Raw genomic sequence first — 15,958 nt, 5'->3', positions numbered from 1 at the left:
GACCTTTCTCCCTGTCCTTGGGCATGACATAAAACCATCACATTATTTACCCCCAAGGTTACACTTAGGAAAAGATGTCTCTAAGAAGCATATATTCAGGGACGTCTGGGTGGCACGGTCGGTTGAGCATCCTACTTTTGATTTCAGCTCAGGTCATGATCTCACAGTTTGTGAGTTCGAGCCCTGCACTGGGCTCTGCACTAACAGTGCGGAGCCTGCTTGGGATTCTCTGTCTTCTTCTCTGTCTACCTTTCCCCTGCTCACCTTCTCACTCTCCCTCAAAAATAAATAAATTAAAATAAAATAAACCTAAATAGGTTTCAAAGAGACAAGGGAAAAAAATATATATATATTTTGTGATGTACTCTCAGCCAATCATTGAAATTGTTCTCCAAATTAGCAAACGTACCTCTCAAAATTTCTCCCCCTTCCTCCTAAAACTTGTCCCTCTTTGTCTAAGCTGCTGCTTGCTCCTTCTTGGCCTAGCCGGGCATTCCAAGCATTTGTTCAATCTCTCATTCTTTTCTAGGAAAAAAGTCCCCCTCATCTCTGCCTCTTCCAGGTCCTGTTTAGTTCCTCAGAACACTTTCCCACGTGCACCAGTTCCGCCATCTCATCTTCCTCTATGCGCTGAACCAACCATTTGACCTTTTAAATGTGCTCCCTTGTACTGTGATCCACCTTTCTGTGGACTACTGACCTGTCCACCTGTTTAGATCATAAACCCCCAGGGCGAGGGCTCGCTCTAACACAGCAGCGTATCTCCACCAGTCAGCAAACAGTCCTAGCACAGAGAAGGCCCTCAATCCACGTGGAGAAAGATTTTACAATTCCTTCCCTCCCTTTTCAAACTCAAGGCATTACTAATGCCCTCCTGTCTCCTAATATTCAAATGGACTAGAAACCAAAGAAATAGAACCTGTTGTTGATTATCTACTTAGAGATGGGCCTCCACCCTACTTCCTGTGTTTGGGGACATTTCTGTTTGTTAGGACTCCACCAGAGGGTGGAGAAAGACAGTGAGGTGATGCTCAGGCCAGTTCAGTTGCCGATTTACTAACATATCTGATTTGAAATTACAGCCAAAATGAGGTTTTACCGTACCTGAGGATTTCAAAGACCACCACCACTCGGGTCTCACATTACCTGAGATAATACTGGAACTTTGAGCTGACTGACCTAAGAGGGTGAGGAAGGCCTCAAGCACATATTCCAGGAGAGAATCATCCCACACCTTCTGTCCATCCTCTGCCAGTTACACAAAGGAAAATTTAGTGACCTGACTTGGTTTCATTTCATTCCATAATGCTGGATGAAGGGCATGGAATAGTATCACTGGCAGGGGCTTGACATGGAAGGAGAGTTTGAAGCTGAACATACAGAGATAAGATCAATAAAGGAAGTTGGCAGCCAGGTGACCCAGGCAGGCATCAATACCCAAGTTCATATACCTGGTAAACCCACACAAAGGCCCATGTCACAATATTTACACAAATCTTTCAGAGAAAGGGTATTTTTAGGCCTTGGGTGATACAGTCCGTTAGATCTAGGCCATTATGATGCTATCTTTAATAAATCTGAAAGACTCAAGCAAGGTAAAATGCTTTCAGGAGCTCCAAAAGCAATCACAACTCAGCCTGTCTCGGGGAAGGTTTTCTTCTGAGCTTGCATATATTTTGAATGTACTGCCCTGCCCTCCCAACTATTCTAAATCATGGAAAACTAATTCTGGAATTGTGAGGACTCTTCCTTCATTAGCCAAACTCATAAATTACTTTTCCCACAACCAAGATGATTACTAGCAATACATCTACTACTCATAAAAAGCAACTTAGAATTCAAGCCTGTTGATAAGGAAAGAGCCTCTAGGAGCAATCTAGTACAGCACCTCATTTAATATAATGGAGCCCTAAAGTTCAGATAAGTTACACAACAGCACAGCGTGACTTAAGTGATTGGTCAAATATATGCCAGGCATTGTCAAAGAGCTTTCTCTATATTACTCATTTAATCCTCCTAACCAACCCTAAAAAAATAAGTATGGTTATTATCTCTACTCCACAGATAAGGAAACTGAGGCACAGCAAGTTTAAGTTATATGCGTAAGACTGCCCAGCTGGTAAGGGGCAGAGCTTGACTTACAAACCACATGCTCTGCCTCCAGAGCCCATGGTCTAAACTACTAAGTGTTTAGGATTAAAACCCAGGACTCCTAACCCCAGATAGGGTCCTCACTATCATAATTCTAAGCCTCATGAAAGAGAGAACCAGAGCAGCTGGCTGACTCAGTAGAGCATGTGACTCTTGATCTCAGAGTCATGAGTTCAAGCCCCACATTGGGTGTGGAACCCACCTTAAGAAAGAAAGAAAGAAGGAAAGAAAGAAAGAAAGAAAGAAAGAAAGAAAGAAAGAAAGAAAGAAAGAAAGAAAGAAAGACGAAAAAAGAAAGAGCTAACCACATTTGAAAAGGTCTGCAAACCTTATTTAAATCCTGATTAGAACAAACTACCTATCAAAGATGTTTTTTAAGCAATCTTGGAAACCTGAAGAGTATATCAACAATTACTGTTGATGGCATTATGTTGATGGCATGATGGCATTATACTTCCATACAAAATATCCCTATTTTTAACAATACGTACTAGAGGTATGGGGAGAAAGGACAAGAGACCCGGAATTCACAAACATACACACATACACAAAATAAAAAGTGGACAGTTGAAGCAAAGTTAGGTAAAATCTTGATAATTATTGAATCTGTGTGGTGGACTATGAGGGTTCATTATACTATTCTCTCCACTTTTTTGTATGTTTATTTTCAAGCTCTTCGAATTAATACAAAATCATTTTTAAAGGCCCGCAAACCTGAGCCTATGAAAAATGAAGCTATCAAACAATGAAAAACTTATGAGCACGTCTCACTTTCACATTTTAAAGCTTGTTTTTAAACAGCAGCCTTTAGTACCCACTAAACTATTTAATTTTGTTGTTTCTGATCTCACTACCAGCCACTCACCAGTACTAGAAGCAAGGGAAGAACTAGTTATATCCATATTCCCTTCATTTTTATCTTCATGAGGTCCCAATAGTTCATTTTTGCTTTTAATTCCCTTGCCCTTGGGGATGTGTCAAGTAAGAAATTGCTGAGGCTGAGGTCAGAGAGGTTTTTTCCTGCTTTCTCCTCTAGGGTTTTGATGGTTTCCTGTCTCACATTCAGGTCCTTTATCCATTTTGAGTTTATTTTTGTGAATGGTGTAAGAAAGTGGTCTATTTTCATTCTTCTGCATGCTGCTGTCCAGTTCTCCCAGCACATTTTTAACTAATCTTAGCCCATCTGCAAAATTGCTTTATTAGTCAGCTAGTTAAGAGTATTTATTGAGCATTTACTATGCTGTAGGCATTGTGTTAGCACTGACCCAAGTTGTCAAAGACAGAGCAATCCTCTGTCCCTCTCTCTCTGCCGGTCTCCCACTTGCACTTTCTCAAAAATAAATAAAACATTAAAAAAAAAAAAAAAAAGAGGGGTGCCTGGGGGGCTGAACTGGTTGAATGTCTGACTTCGGCTCAGGTCATGATCTCACGGTTTGTGAGTTCAAGCCCCACATGGGGCTCGCTGCTGTCAGCACAGAGCTGGCTTCAGATCCTCTCTGTCCTGCTGTCTCTGTTCCTCCCCAGCTTGTGCTTTCTCAAAAATAAAAACATTTAAAAAAAAAAAAAAAAAAAAAGGCAGAGCAGAGTAATACTTCCATCTAAGCATGGATCATTAGACCATGGGACTCCAAACCCTGGCTTGGTTGCTATTCTGCCTCCTGCAAGGATCAGAGGCACCTCCTTATGTCCTCCTAGACCAAAGCCAGACCAGAACTTATTTGGCAGGAGCACCTACTGTGGCTTCCTGATGGACACTGGGGAGCATGAAGAAGAAGGCAGTAGCAGAGTGCCTGGGAGGAGATGAAAAGAGTGAGGTTAATGGGTTATTTTTAGGATCTATAAACTGTCTCCAATTCCTCCTTCTGCAACGCAGAACCACTGCAATGCACTTCCCATTCAGCTTGGGAGCCCCTCAAATGCCCCAGCGAGGACACCGGCTTTCCTGCAATTTGTATTTGTTTCATCATACAAGTGACCACCCACAGAGGACACTAAGAGTTGAGACACCAGCCAGGCATCTGACGGTCCGTGCCGGAGGGCGCCAGGGAAAACAGATGTACCGGTAAAGTGTCATGAGGTACCACGGAAGTGTGTCAGACATGGGAATGGACACTACCAGGTCACTATCAGTAGGCCATCCTCCAGTGGGAAGGGCAGATACTCAAGGAATGTTGCACATCTACGTCTGTTGCAAGGTTGTGCCTATATTGGCACTTCTGTGCTCAACCTGATGGTCATTAAACTAGAACCTCCTCTTCAGTTCAAGTCTGCCAGAACTTTGGAAATCATGGCACAGTCATGTTTTACTTACTCTTCTTTTGCCTCAAATCCCTGCTGAGGGCAGTGGCTCCCGGTTCAAAGAACTAAATTTCACATGAGAACAGAAAAGACGCCACAGATGTTGCAGGCTTTATCCTTAACACACATACAATGGCAAAAATCAAGAGGATGCAGGAAGTCCTCCTTAGACGAAAGGAAGAGAAGTCAGTTTGGGTTATGGAGGAGAAGCCAGGTTCTAGTCTATTCCCAACTCCTACTCTACTCTTACCACCCACTGATCAAGTGCAGTAGAAAAGCAAAATAAAATCCCTATTTTATTACGGACGGACTGGTTGGAGTTTGAGGAATCTGGGGTGATCTGGCAGAGCTGTCAACTGAGAGAAAAATCAAGCTAAGCAAGCTGGACACGGAAATCAGCAAAGTTTCATCTCCAATCTCCACAAACGTCATTCATGTCATCCTGTGTCTGCCCAGGAAGGGCATCTATCTGCCACAAGAAAGATGCCCCAGCTCCTGTGTCAAGGGACCTGCACTCCACTGGACAATACCCCACACAGAGGGCCACAAAGCACAGACAATCACTTCCAAAGCCCATCTTCCCTCATCGTTCCAACAAACACGTGTCACCCACCCACAAACAAGCCCCTTTCCAGAAAACAAATGCCAACGACAATGTAAGGAGCAGCTAAAAGTTTCCAGCTGCCCCAGAGAACATGCTGCCATCAAAAGTCGCTCCTCTCCCGAGCCATCTGAGTGATCTGGATGTACTGCGTTTCCAAATATAGCAGGACCAGCCCTGGCTGTGGAGAAGTCGATTTAAAACTTCATCTTCCTACACCCAGGGGCCTATTCTTTAAAGATGTTCTGCTACAACCCGATTAATCTCGGACCTCATTGCTTCGCTTGCTTCAAATCCCCAAACTGCATAGTAATTTGCACCAGTGCTGAAATTACCAAGGGTTTCTATCACGCCCCCTAACCCTTCCGAAGAGGAGGCCAAACCTCAGGAAGCCGGCTTAAGGGGAGGGGGCGGAACCGCTTCCCTTCTGGAGCTCAGCCCACCCAAAGGGTACGCAGGGCCACCTCTTTCCCTGGGTTTTGGACTGAAAAAGGAAGCCCCCACCTCCAGTCCCCTGCGTCCCTCCAGGCCACAGGTGTCAAGCCCCTCCTGAATACCGGAAGAGCAGGGGACTGCGGGAGAAACGGGGGCAAAGGAGAGTAAAGCCCCATTTGGCAGAAGGAGGTAAACTTGGGGGTGGGAGGGGACTAGTTGAGGGAGATGGCGATCTCACTCGCAGGAAATTCCCAGGAGGGAAGGGGCAGCAGTAGTGGGGAGGAACCCCGGACTCAGGGTGGGGATGTGGAAGTTGCTGCCCCTCCGGGACCTTCCCTTCTCCCCTATGCAGCATCCACCACCTCTTAATCCTGCGGTCCTAGCTGAGTCGGGCAGCTCGGCCTGGGCCCGACCGACTTAGAGGAGCGTGGAGGAGGTGGCCGCCCGCCCGCCTCCCACCATCTGTGGTCCCGCACTCACCAGGAGCACCGAGCCGCGCACCACCTCCGACACGCTCTGCCGCAGCTCGGCCGCCGTGCCCGGCTTACTCAGCGCCCGGGTGAACTTCCGAGTCTCCGCCGAGGCAGAGAGCAGCGGCGGCTGCGACATCCTCGCCGCCTCTGCCGCCGCCGCGCCTGCTCCCGCGGTCCGGCCCGGCCGCGCCGCCGCCAGGTGCGCCTTGGGCGCCGGGCCTGGCCCGCAGGCAGCTCCCGGCGCTGCCGCCCGCCCGCTCCCCCTGCCGTTCGCCGCTCGTCCTGGCGGGGCAACCAGGGCCGCGCCCTCCGCACCGTGTCACGCCCCGAGGCGCCCCCCCAGGCGTCCGCGGTCCCCCGCGCTCAGAGCAACGCCCGGGCTCGCTAGGCGCGACCGTGAGTGTGGCGGCGGCGGCGGCGGCGGCTCCCCCATGCCACCAGCCTCCCTCGGCGGCCGCTTGCCGGGCCGCCTCCTCGGGGCGGGGTGTCCGGCGCGGCGCGGGGCGGGGCGGGGCGGACGGAGGAGGGGCCGGCGCGGCGGGACGGCGGGCCCGGCAGGTCGGCCCGGTAGGCGCCGCACGGCGGGAGCGAGGTGGCGGGACGCTGGGCTGCGGGACAGGTGGGGGCGCCTGCGCTTCTCGGGCCGCACGTCCGAAGACCCGAGGTGAGGGCCGCGCACGCCGCCGACTGGGCGCACAATCCGGGGCTGGAGCGGGACGGAGTTCCCGAAACCAGCGCCTGTCTAATGGGACCCTGCGGCCAGCGGCAGGGTGCGGGCTCCGTGGCACCACGCCCCCTGTGGGCCGGGGGCCTCTGGGGTCTCAGGAAGGTGGACTTTATGCTGCACCTAGAGAGCACAGGGCCGTTGGACAGAAAAGCGGTCGTGCGGGCCCGGAGGGAGCGCCCTGTCTGGGACCCTGCCTGGAGCGCCACACGCACTCGCATTGGCGCTTCTCGGCCTAAAACCACCATTCCGCCCCCGGAAGCGTGGTGCGAACGGCGAGGAGCCTTTGCGAACCGAAGGGAGCGTCCCCGGGTGAGGGGCGGCGCAGGCCGGTACAGCCGCTGCTAGTCCCGCAGACCCCGGCCCCGCAACGGCGACCTGCTGCGTCACCTTGGGCGGGATCAAAACTTCTGAGGCTGGCCTATCTCTTGTGTAAACTGAGGAATATAACCTGCAAGAGGCTGAAGTGACAGCACGAGCGTTCCTGCCGCCCTTCCGCGGCGGGACGGGAACGCGAGGCGCGGAGCCCGGGAAACCCAGAAGCGCCGGCCTGCTAGCCCCACGAGACCCAGGAGCTGGCGGCTGCTAGCGACAGCCATCGATCTGAGGAGCTTCCTCTCACAGACTTTCCCACTTTCTCGTCCCTAAGGGGCCCCACCGCCGTGTCTCCCTTTTCCCCTCTTTTCTGAGGAAATCCCGAGCAGCCTAACTCTGACCCCGCCGGAGAGAGGGCGCCCAGGGAGGAGGGAATTTGCGCTGGGCCCAGAGCGCATGCTCAGTGGTTTGGGTTTGGGCGGGTTCCCGCGGCGGGGAGCCCATCTTAAAGGCGGCCCCTCTGATTGGCCGGTCTTTTCAGGCCACGCCCATTGCCTGCTGATGGACAGCCCCTTACCTGCCGGGTCGGATTCCGCAGCGCGAGGTGGTAGCTTGGAACAGGCCTCGGGAGGAATCGCCGCCGGCGTTCAAGCCTAAGTGCCTGGAGGCGTCCTAACCGCCGTCATCGCGACGAAGGAGGCTGCCCGTTGCGTCCCACCCCACCAGAAAGCCAAACACTGGCCTACATCGGAATCTTAAAGCGGTAGGAAAAACTAGCAATCTCGTGCAGAAAGCAAAACACCACCGTTCAGGACTTAATGGGCGGGTCTAGCATATAATAAAACTGGAGGTTAGGCATGCAGTTAGCGCCCAATAGAAGCTTGCTGAATTGGATTGTTTTCCTAGGAGGTTGGAATGCAGGATGTGGCACTTGAGTGAGCCTAACTGGCTGAAAGATACACAAAACAAGTCATGTGTGATAACAAAAACAATTACACACTAACCCATTTCCTCCTCCGCGAAATAAGGGAATAGCCTAGACATTTCCCAGTCCTCTCCTGTTCCAAGAGTAGAACTGGGTGACCCCAACAAAGTCGGGGAGATGCAGGCCCGTATCTTCCAGCCCTTGGGGAAAACTTGTGCTGTTCTGTATGAGCGTGCACATCGTCTGGTCTACACTGGGGTATGTCAGCTCTGTTCTTACCTAAACTATTAGATGCTAGTCTGAGAATCCTAAATTAAGATTTCCCTTTCGGCTTCTGACTCCTGAAGTAGTCCCAGACAGCACAAACCTTCACCCCACTATGTTACCTTGGCTCTCTAGACCATTTCTACTTCCAAAGAAGGCAAACAGATCATATTTTTGTTTATTAAAAACAGGAAAAGGGGGCGCCTGGGTGGCTCTGTCGGTTCGGCATCAGACTTCGCCTCAGGTCATGATCTCGCGGTTTGTGGGTTCCAGCCCCACATCGGGCTCTGAGCTGTCAGCACAGAGCCTGGAACCTGCTTCAGATTCTGTGTCTCCCTCTCACTCTGCCCCTCCCCTGCTCACGCTCTGCCTCTCTCTCTCTCAATAATAAATAAATGTTAAAAAAAAAAAAAAAAAAAAAAACAGCAAAAGCATGCAAGGTTATGGGGTTTTCTTTTTTTTCTTTCTTCCCCTTTTTGTTTTAAGAGACATATAAATAAAGAAAAGAACAGGGGTGCCTGGGTGGCTCAGTCGGTTAAGCGTCCAACTTTGGCTTAGGTTATGATCTCACAGTTTGTGATTTCAAGACTCACAAGGGGCTCTGTGCTGACAGCTGGGAGCCTGGAGCCTGCTTCAGATTCTGTGTCTCCCTCTCACTCTGCTCCTCCCCTACTTATGCTCTGTCTCAAAAATAAATAAATGTTTTAAAAATTTTTTAAAGAAAAGAACATGTCCAGAAAGTGAGGAGTTCCCCAAACCTTCTCCTAATTTCATCCATGTGTATATCAGTTCTGAATTCTTTGCTTGCTTACTAATTCAATAGATTCTAGAACAGGCAGCTTTTCATTTAGGAAACAGAGGATGATGTGTAAAGTGCTGACAGTAGTCACTGACAATGTATAATCAAGTGCAAATTTTTTTTTTTTTAAGATTTTATTTTTAAATAATCTCTACACCCAACCTGGAGCTCAAACTCACAAGCCCAATATCAAGAGACTCATGCTCTACTCACTGAGCCAGCCAAGTGCCCTTCAAGTGCAAGTTCTAATAGAGAAGGAGGCATGGAACATGTGAGCTAGGAATATCGATTTTCCCAGCAACCCAGAGCTGAGCCTTTATTTCCTGATGAAGTGTGTCATTAACAAATGGGACATTTCTCATGTTTAAGTTTGAGCAGAAACTTGTTCCTTCTGTTACGCGTTGAATTGTGTCCCCTAAAAAGACATATTGGAGTCCTAACACTGGTACCTGTGAATGTGACCTTAATTTGCAAATAGGATCTTTGTGGATGGCATCAAGTTAAAATGAGGTCATACTGGGGGTGCCTGCCTGGCACAGTTGGTAAGAGCATGGGACTCTTGATCCCAGCGTCTTGAGTTTGAGCCCCACGTTGGGTGTAAAGCCTACTAAAAAAAAAAAAAAAAAAAAAGGGAGGTCATACTGGCATACTGGATACTGGACCAATGTGACTGATGCCCTTTTGAGAAGAGAAGAGACACAGATACACAAGCAGAAGACCCTGTGACAAAAAGAGGCAGAGATTGGAATGATGCATCTACACGCCAAGGAATGCCGAAGATTGTTGGCAACCACCAGAAGCTGGATGGGACAAAGAAGGATTCTTCCCTTGAGCCTTTGGTGGAGCAGAGTGAGCCTACTGACACCTAGACTTTAGATTTCTAGCCTCCTGTGAGAGAAGAAATTCTGCTGTGCTAAGCTAAGCTACCCAGTTTATGATACTTCACTACAGCAACCTTGGAGACTAACATACTTACCAAAGGCTATTTTTTTTAAGTCTCCACCAGAGCGGACTTAGAATTATCTAAGTTTTTACTGCATCAACTCTCATGAGAAGTGTCACACCTTTCTAGGAGAACGAGCATCACCTCCAGGCAAGGGTACTGCATGGAGTGGAGATAGGTGGTGTTTAAGGTGTGTTAAGGTATGTTTAAGGTGTTAAGGTGTTTAAGATATAGCCATCTATTTTAGCTTGAGGGAGTAACCCATCACTAGTTTTCCAAAACTATAAGAAGAAAGCTTTCCTTTCTATTGAGGATGATACTAGTAGGTAATGGAGATGAAATATAATTGCAGCCAGTTTTGGAAATTTGCATATAAGTGACTGGGCCACACCCAAGTACTTATAGTTCAAGCATTAGCCATCTTTTAATGATAACTTCTTACTGCATCATTTCCTTGTTAGGTTTGCTTTTAGGATTTGTATGTGTCTTTCCAACGTTTTTTTTTTGTTTGTTTGTTTGTTTGTTTTTTATTTATTTATTTTTGGGACAGAGAGAGACAGAGCATGAACGGGGGAGGGGCAGAGAGAGAGGGAGACACAGAATCGGAAACAGGCTCCAGGCTCCCAGCCATCAGCCCAGAGCCCGACGCGGGGCTCGAACTCACGGACCGCGAGATCGTGACCTGGCTGAAGTCGGACGCTCAACCGACTGCGCCACCCAGGCGCCCCAGGATTTGTATGTGTCTTAATGATGCATAATTAGTTTAAAATCTTTTTCAGGTAAATCTTGAAAGAACATAGCTCTTTTTAGTATACATAAAAAGTATCCTGTAAAGAGTAGCCAGTCCTGTGGATTGTAGCATCCAAGGAAGTAGGAAGGGGGCTTTCATTTTTTTATTTTATCCTTGCATTGATTGAATTTTTAAAATTAAGCATCTGTGACTGTTGTACTTTTTTTTTTTTTTCTTACTAAAGCTGGACATTTTCTTTTACCAAATACGTTGAACACTGTCATATACAAGGCACTACTAGAGATCAATATAATAATAAAATTATGAGGGGCATGTAGGTGGCTCAGTCAGTTAAGCATCTGACTTAAACTCAGGTCATGATCTCGCCGTTTGTGGGTTCGACCCCCGCATCAGGCTCTGTGCTGACTGCTCAGAGCCTGGAGCCTGCTTCAGATTCTCTGTCTCCCTCACTCTCTGCCCCCCTCACTCTCTGCCCCTCCCCTGCTCACATTTGGTGTCTCTCTCTCTCTCTCTCTCTCTCAAAAATAAACATTAAAAAAAAATTTTAGGGACATCTGGGTGGCTCAGTTGGTAAAGTGTCTGACATTAGTTCAGGTTATGATCTCACAGTTCATGGGTTTGAACCCCATATTGGTCTCTGCACTGATAGCTCAAAGCCTGGAACCTGCTTCGGATTCTGTGTTTCCCTCTCTCTCTGCCCCTCGCTTGCTCATGCTGTCTCTCTCTTTCTCTCTCAAGAATAATAAACATTTAAAAAATGTTAAATATTTAAAATTTTTAAAATTATGAAGTTGGTGAAAAGACTGAGTTTTTTGTGTCAAAATGTTCATAATGTACACTTAAAAGAGTATCGTTCAATATCCTTTCAAATATGAAGTCATTATTACCGTACCTAGTTGTTTTCTGTATTTATTATAATCATTAATATTTATAATTCAACTGTTTTAGACTATAACATATAGCATCATTTCATGTTATGTTTGAACTGTTCTTTTTATAATAATTAGTTGCTTTGCTATAAAACTAATAATAAAGAGGGACTAATAATTTAGCTAGGAAAAAGAGAAGATACATGTTTTTAAAATAGAATTTGTTGGGGCGCCTGGGTGGCTTAGTTGGTAAGTGTCCGACTGCAGCTCAGGTCATGATCTTGTGGTCCATGAGTTCGAACCCTGCATCGGGCTCTGTGCTGACAACTCAGAGCCTGGAGCCTGCTTCAGATTCTGTGTCTCCCTCTCTCTCTGCTCCTCCCCCACTCACACTCTGTCTTGTCTCTCTCTCTCAAAAATAAAAAAAAACATTAAAAAAAATTTTTTAAATAGAATTTGTTACCAGCCAGATTCATTCTATTCACCTTTCTTTAAAGGACAGCATTAATAGTTTGCCATTATTTTTCTAGGACAGAGAATCCAAATTGCATTTTAAAAAAAGTTTGCAGAAATCATTTCAAGAGATGATATTATCTCACTTCCATCTAAATCCCCAAATACTCTATTAACACTCTTTAGGGAATAATGTATCAAAATATGGGTTTTCCAAAGTTTGGAAAACTATTAACCATTTATTACCCTGAGATTCTGAGGAAAATGCCAGATCCTACCCTAGACCTTTGTAATAAACAACCAGAAATTAATCTAGTCTAGGTTCAACACTCTTCTAGCCCAGTCTAAATATTGGGGGTGGGGGGTGGGGGGGTAACCTGATGATTCCAGAGAAATGGAGACTTTGTCCTCAAGCATTTAGAGCTTCATCTTCTCTCCAGAAATAAAATAGCTCAGAAAAAATGAAGAGTCACAGTTCATTATCAGCTCTTCCCAATTTACTATACCTCATATTACAGGAAGTGGTGGATAATAAAGCAAAATTCCACTAGAATGAACTTGTCTCATTTCTGAACTTCGGGGGCTGGTCTGACTGGTGGGGAAGACTCACAGTGCCGGGGGACCTGGATGCATACCCTACTGTGTGTTCATTATTCCAGTGTGGGAGCACTTTACAGACTGGAAACACCAGTAAATATCAAAGCTGCAGCTTCTTACACACTGGAGTTTAATGAAATGGTCTTCCTAGCTCTTTGAAGACAATCAGAGTTGTGAGTCTGGCTCAGTTTTGTCCAATAACACAAAGGATAAACCATGGGAAAACACTAGAGAAGACAGAAGAAAGAAAGAGTGAAGAGGAATTTCCATATATTAAATCAGAAAATACAGATATTTTACATAAGAGATGGGAAAAAGAACCTAGCACAGACCAGTCTGATTAGTAGAGTCATATTTGTCAAACTACCCAAGACGGTGTCCATTTGCAACCAAATACAGTAAAACCTTGGATTGTGAGTAACTTGTTCTGCAAGTGTTCCACAAGATAAGCAAACATTTCTGATAAATTTTAACTTGACAAATTAGCCGTGTCTTATAATACAAGTAGTGCATGACGCTGAACATCACATGATCACAACTGAGCCAATGGTTCTTCTCTCTGTCTCCCTCTCTCTCTCTCCCTCTCTCTGCAGGATTGTGAATGATCATCTCCCATGCTTGGATGCTTGGTCTCAGGCCATGGTGTTTGGCAGTAATCAGTGATTTTTCAGAACATTGGAAGGTGCCCCCAACTGGCACTAGTGTATTTTTTGTCACTTCAAAGCACTTATGCACAGTCCTTTGCTTTTCCATACAAGAGTAAGCTTAGGAATGCTTTGCTTCACTCTAGGTCAGACTGCCTGCAGATAGAGATCCTTTCCTCTGCTGCCTTATTGCCAGTTACATTAAATACAGTTTGTGACGAGAACTTATTAATATTGTGCTGTAGTCAACATCCATGCAAGCGTGTACAATGGCCCCCGTGCAGAAAAAGATTCCATTGAACTGACAGCAGTGATTCCATTTGTGGTTCATTAGTGGTGAAAGTGGTCCTACCCAATAACCCTCCTCTCTCTTGTCTCCCTCACACCAGCCATGAAGTTTTTCAAAGGTTAAGTACAAGTTAATTTGTTTATTTTTCTTTAAAAAAATTTTTAGTGATTACAATACTGTAATATAATCCAAATACAAATAATAAAGAAAATACAAAATCTAATGTTTATTTATTTTTGAGAGAGAGAGAGAGACAGAGTGTGAGCAGAGGAGGGGCAGAGAGAGAGGGAGACAGAATCTGAAGCAGGCTCCAGGCTCTGAGCTGTCAGCACAGAGCCCGATGCAGGGCTCGAACCCACAAATGGCAAGATGAGGACCTGAGCTAAAGTTGGACACTTAACCAATGAGCCACCCCAGGCACCTCTGTCATCATTTTTATATGAATACTTTTGAGTTATGGAACGAATCATCTGAGTTTCCATTATTTCTTATGGGGAAATCCACTTTGATATACAAGTGCTTTGGATTACAAGCATGTTTCCGAAATTAATTATGCTTGCAAACCAAGGTTTTACTATATTTGTATTCAGCTGATTGCATCCCATGACCTCAGTAACTATGGTAAGTACAGTAGTGTTGTTCTGAAAGAAAATGTGACCAAATATTTTTATCTTAGCACTTGTTTTTTGTTTTAATTTTATTTTTAAGTAATCTCTATTCCCAACTCGGGGCTCAAACTCACAACCCCAAGATCAAGAGTCACACGCTTCACCAATCGAGCCAGCCCACCACTTGTATTTTTAAATGTTTAAACCGCATTTATTGTAAAGTGGTGTCATTCAACATGGTAGTTTCCCAAACAGTAGACCCAGTAACAGCTCTGGCACCTCCCGTAGTTTCCCTTTATAAAATTCTGAACCCACAAATTCTTCCCCGTTATGTAGCATTGTGAGAGTATGGAGTAAAACACTGACTTAGCTCTCAGTGTCACAACCGAACTTCTTGTCCTCGCCTGTCCTCCTCCCAGCAAAAACTGCAGGCTGCTGGAAGTGTTAACCAGCATTTTCTCCTCACTTACCTTGACACCCCAACCTCAATATTTCTGCCACCCAACAAACAGAGAAAAAAATATCCAGCTGCATCAACATCCCTTTTGAATAAATGAAAATTTGTCATTAAAGACGAAGGAATAGTTGAGCTATAATACAGAATGAAAATGTAAGGAATTGTTAGTAAAATAATTCTATTCTAACTTATGTAGATTGTTTTTTCAAGTCATTGATCTGGGTTAGAGAAAGGGGCAACCATGTGGGATTTCTTGGTTCATATTTTTTCCTTTTATCCTATTTTGACTTTTTAGTCTTCTCAGTCATTGAAATACTGCTTAGATCATTTAGAATGATCTGTCGTTTTCTTACACCAAAATACAAATTGTTTACTCTTTTTATTGTCATGTGTATGGAATAGTCTTAACATGATAATTAGACATATCATTAGGAAACAACTATTTCTAGAGCACTTTACATTTATCCTCATCTTTTGTTAATTGACACAAATTTATTCAGTCAACAATATTTATTGAGCGTCTACTATGGGCTAGGTACAATTCTAAGCACTGAATATATAACACGATTTTTTTAAGATTGGAATTTCTGCCCTTGTGGAGCTTATATTCTAGTGCAGGAGACAGTCAGTATGGAAGTCGAATAAGGAAAAGGTAGAATACTTTGATAAGGACAAGTACCAAGTAATTATGGGGCACCTGGGTGGCTCAGTCGCTTAGGCGTCCGACTCTTGGTTTCAGCTCAGGTCATGATCTCACAGTTCGTGAGTTCGAGCCCCACACTGGGCTCTGTGCTGACAGCGTGGAGCCTGCTTGGGATTCTCCCTCTGCCCCTCCCCCATTTGGTCTGTCTCTCTCTCAAAAAAATAAATTAAAAAAAAATGTTAAAGCAATAGAGGGACTAAATGATCAATTATTATTAGCTAATAAATAATTATGAATGTTTCAAGAACTTGTCAGAGCAGTTTACTTTACACACAAAGAGGGTCTAGATGGTGAAATGAAACTGCCTATCCCAAGGCTAAGGAGATATTTGCATCACCAACTTCTCTCTCTTTTTCTCTTTGAATCATCCGCAGATTTTTATCCTCTTTTAACTGCTCACCACCAGCAGTTTTGCTTTTATTTGTAAACATTGTTGCATAATCTACAAAGATTAAGTGAAATCAAAAGAGCAAATTGTCTGTTCATTTCATTTTTTGGTCTGTAACGTGTAGTCCAGGATACAATTAATATCCTTTGTAGGGTTTGTGTTTCAAAACTTAAGCTTGTCGTGTCATCATTTAATAAAAGAGAGTTGGTGGCCACCTAAGTGGCTCAGTCAGTTAAGCGCCCGACTTCAGCCCAGGTCATGATCTCACGGC

At 45.5% G+C, this 15,958-nt stretch overlaps 2 protein-coding genes across 6 annotated transcripts in view; one reads left to right on the top strand and one right to left on the bottom strand.

Moving 5' to 3' along the window:
* Positions 1-6,407, bottom strand: part of DOCK9 (dedicator of cytokinesis 9) — a 290,615-nt gene extending 284,208 nt beyond the window's left edge. For 4 of the 5 annotated variants that reach the window (XM_058743962.1, XM_058744064.1, XM_058744023.1 and 1 more), the window contains exon 1: positions 5,966-6,407. In XM_058743962.1, the coding sequence (XP_058599945.1) occupies positions 5,966-6,094 (129 nt within the window). In that variant the 5' untranslated portion in view covers positions 6,095-6,407. The remainder of the gene's footprint in view (positions 1-5,965) is intronic. The other variant, XM_058744121.1, reaches the window with a different exon arrangement.
* Positions 6,408-7,406: 999 nt separating this feature from the next.
* Positions 7,407-15,958, top strand: part of UBAC2 (UBA domain containing 2) — a 266,972-nt gene continuing 258,420 nt past the window's right edge. The window contains exon 1 of the mRNA XM_058744171.1: positions 7,407-7,760. The gene's annotated coding sequence lies outside the window, so the exon portion shown is untranslated. The remainder of the gene's footprint in view (positions 7,761-15,958) is intronic.

This window comes from Neofelis nebulosa, chromosome 1 (genome assembly GCF_028018385.1).
Source record: "Neofelis nebulosa isolate mNeoNeb1 chromosome 1, mNeoNeb1.pri, whole genome shotgun sequence".
Lineage (NCBI taxonomy): Eukaryota > Metazoa > Chordata > Mammalia > Carnivora > Felidae > Neofelis > Neofelis nebulosa.
This window is presented reverse-complemented; position numbering and strand designations above follow the sequence as displayed.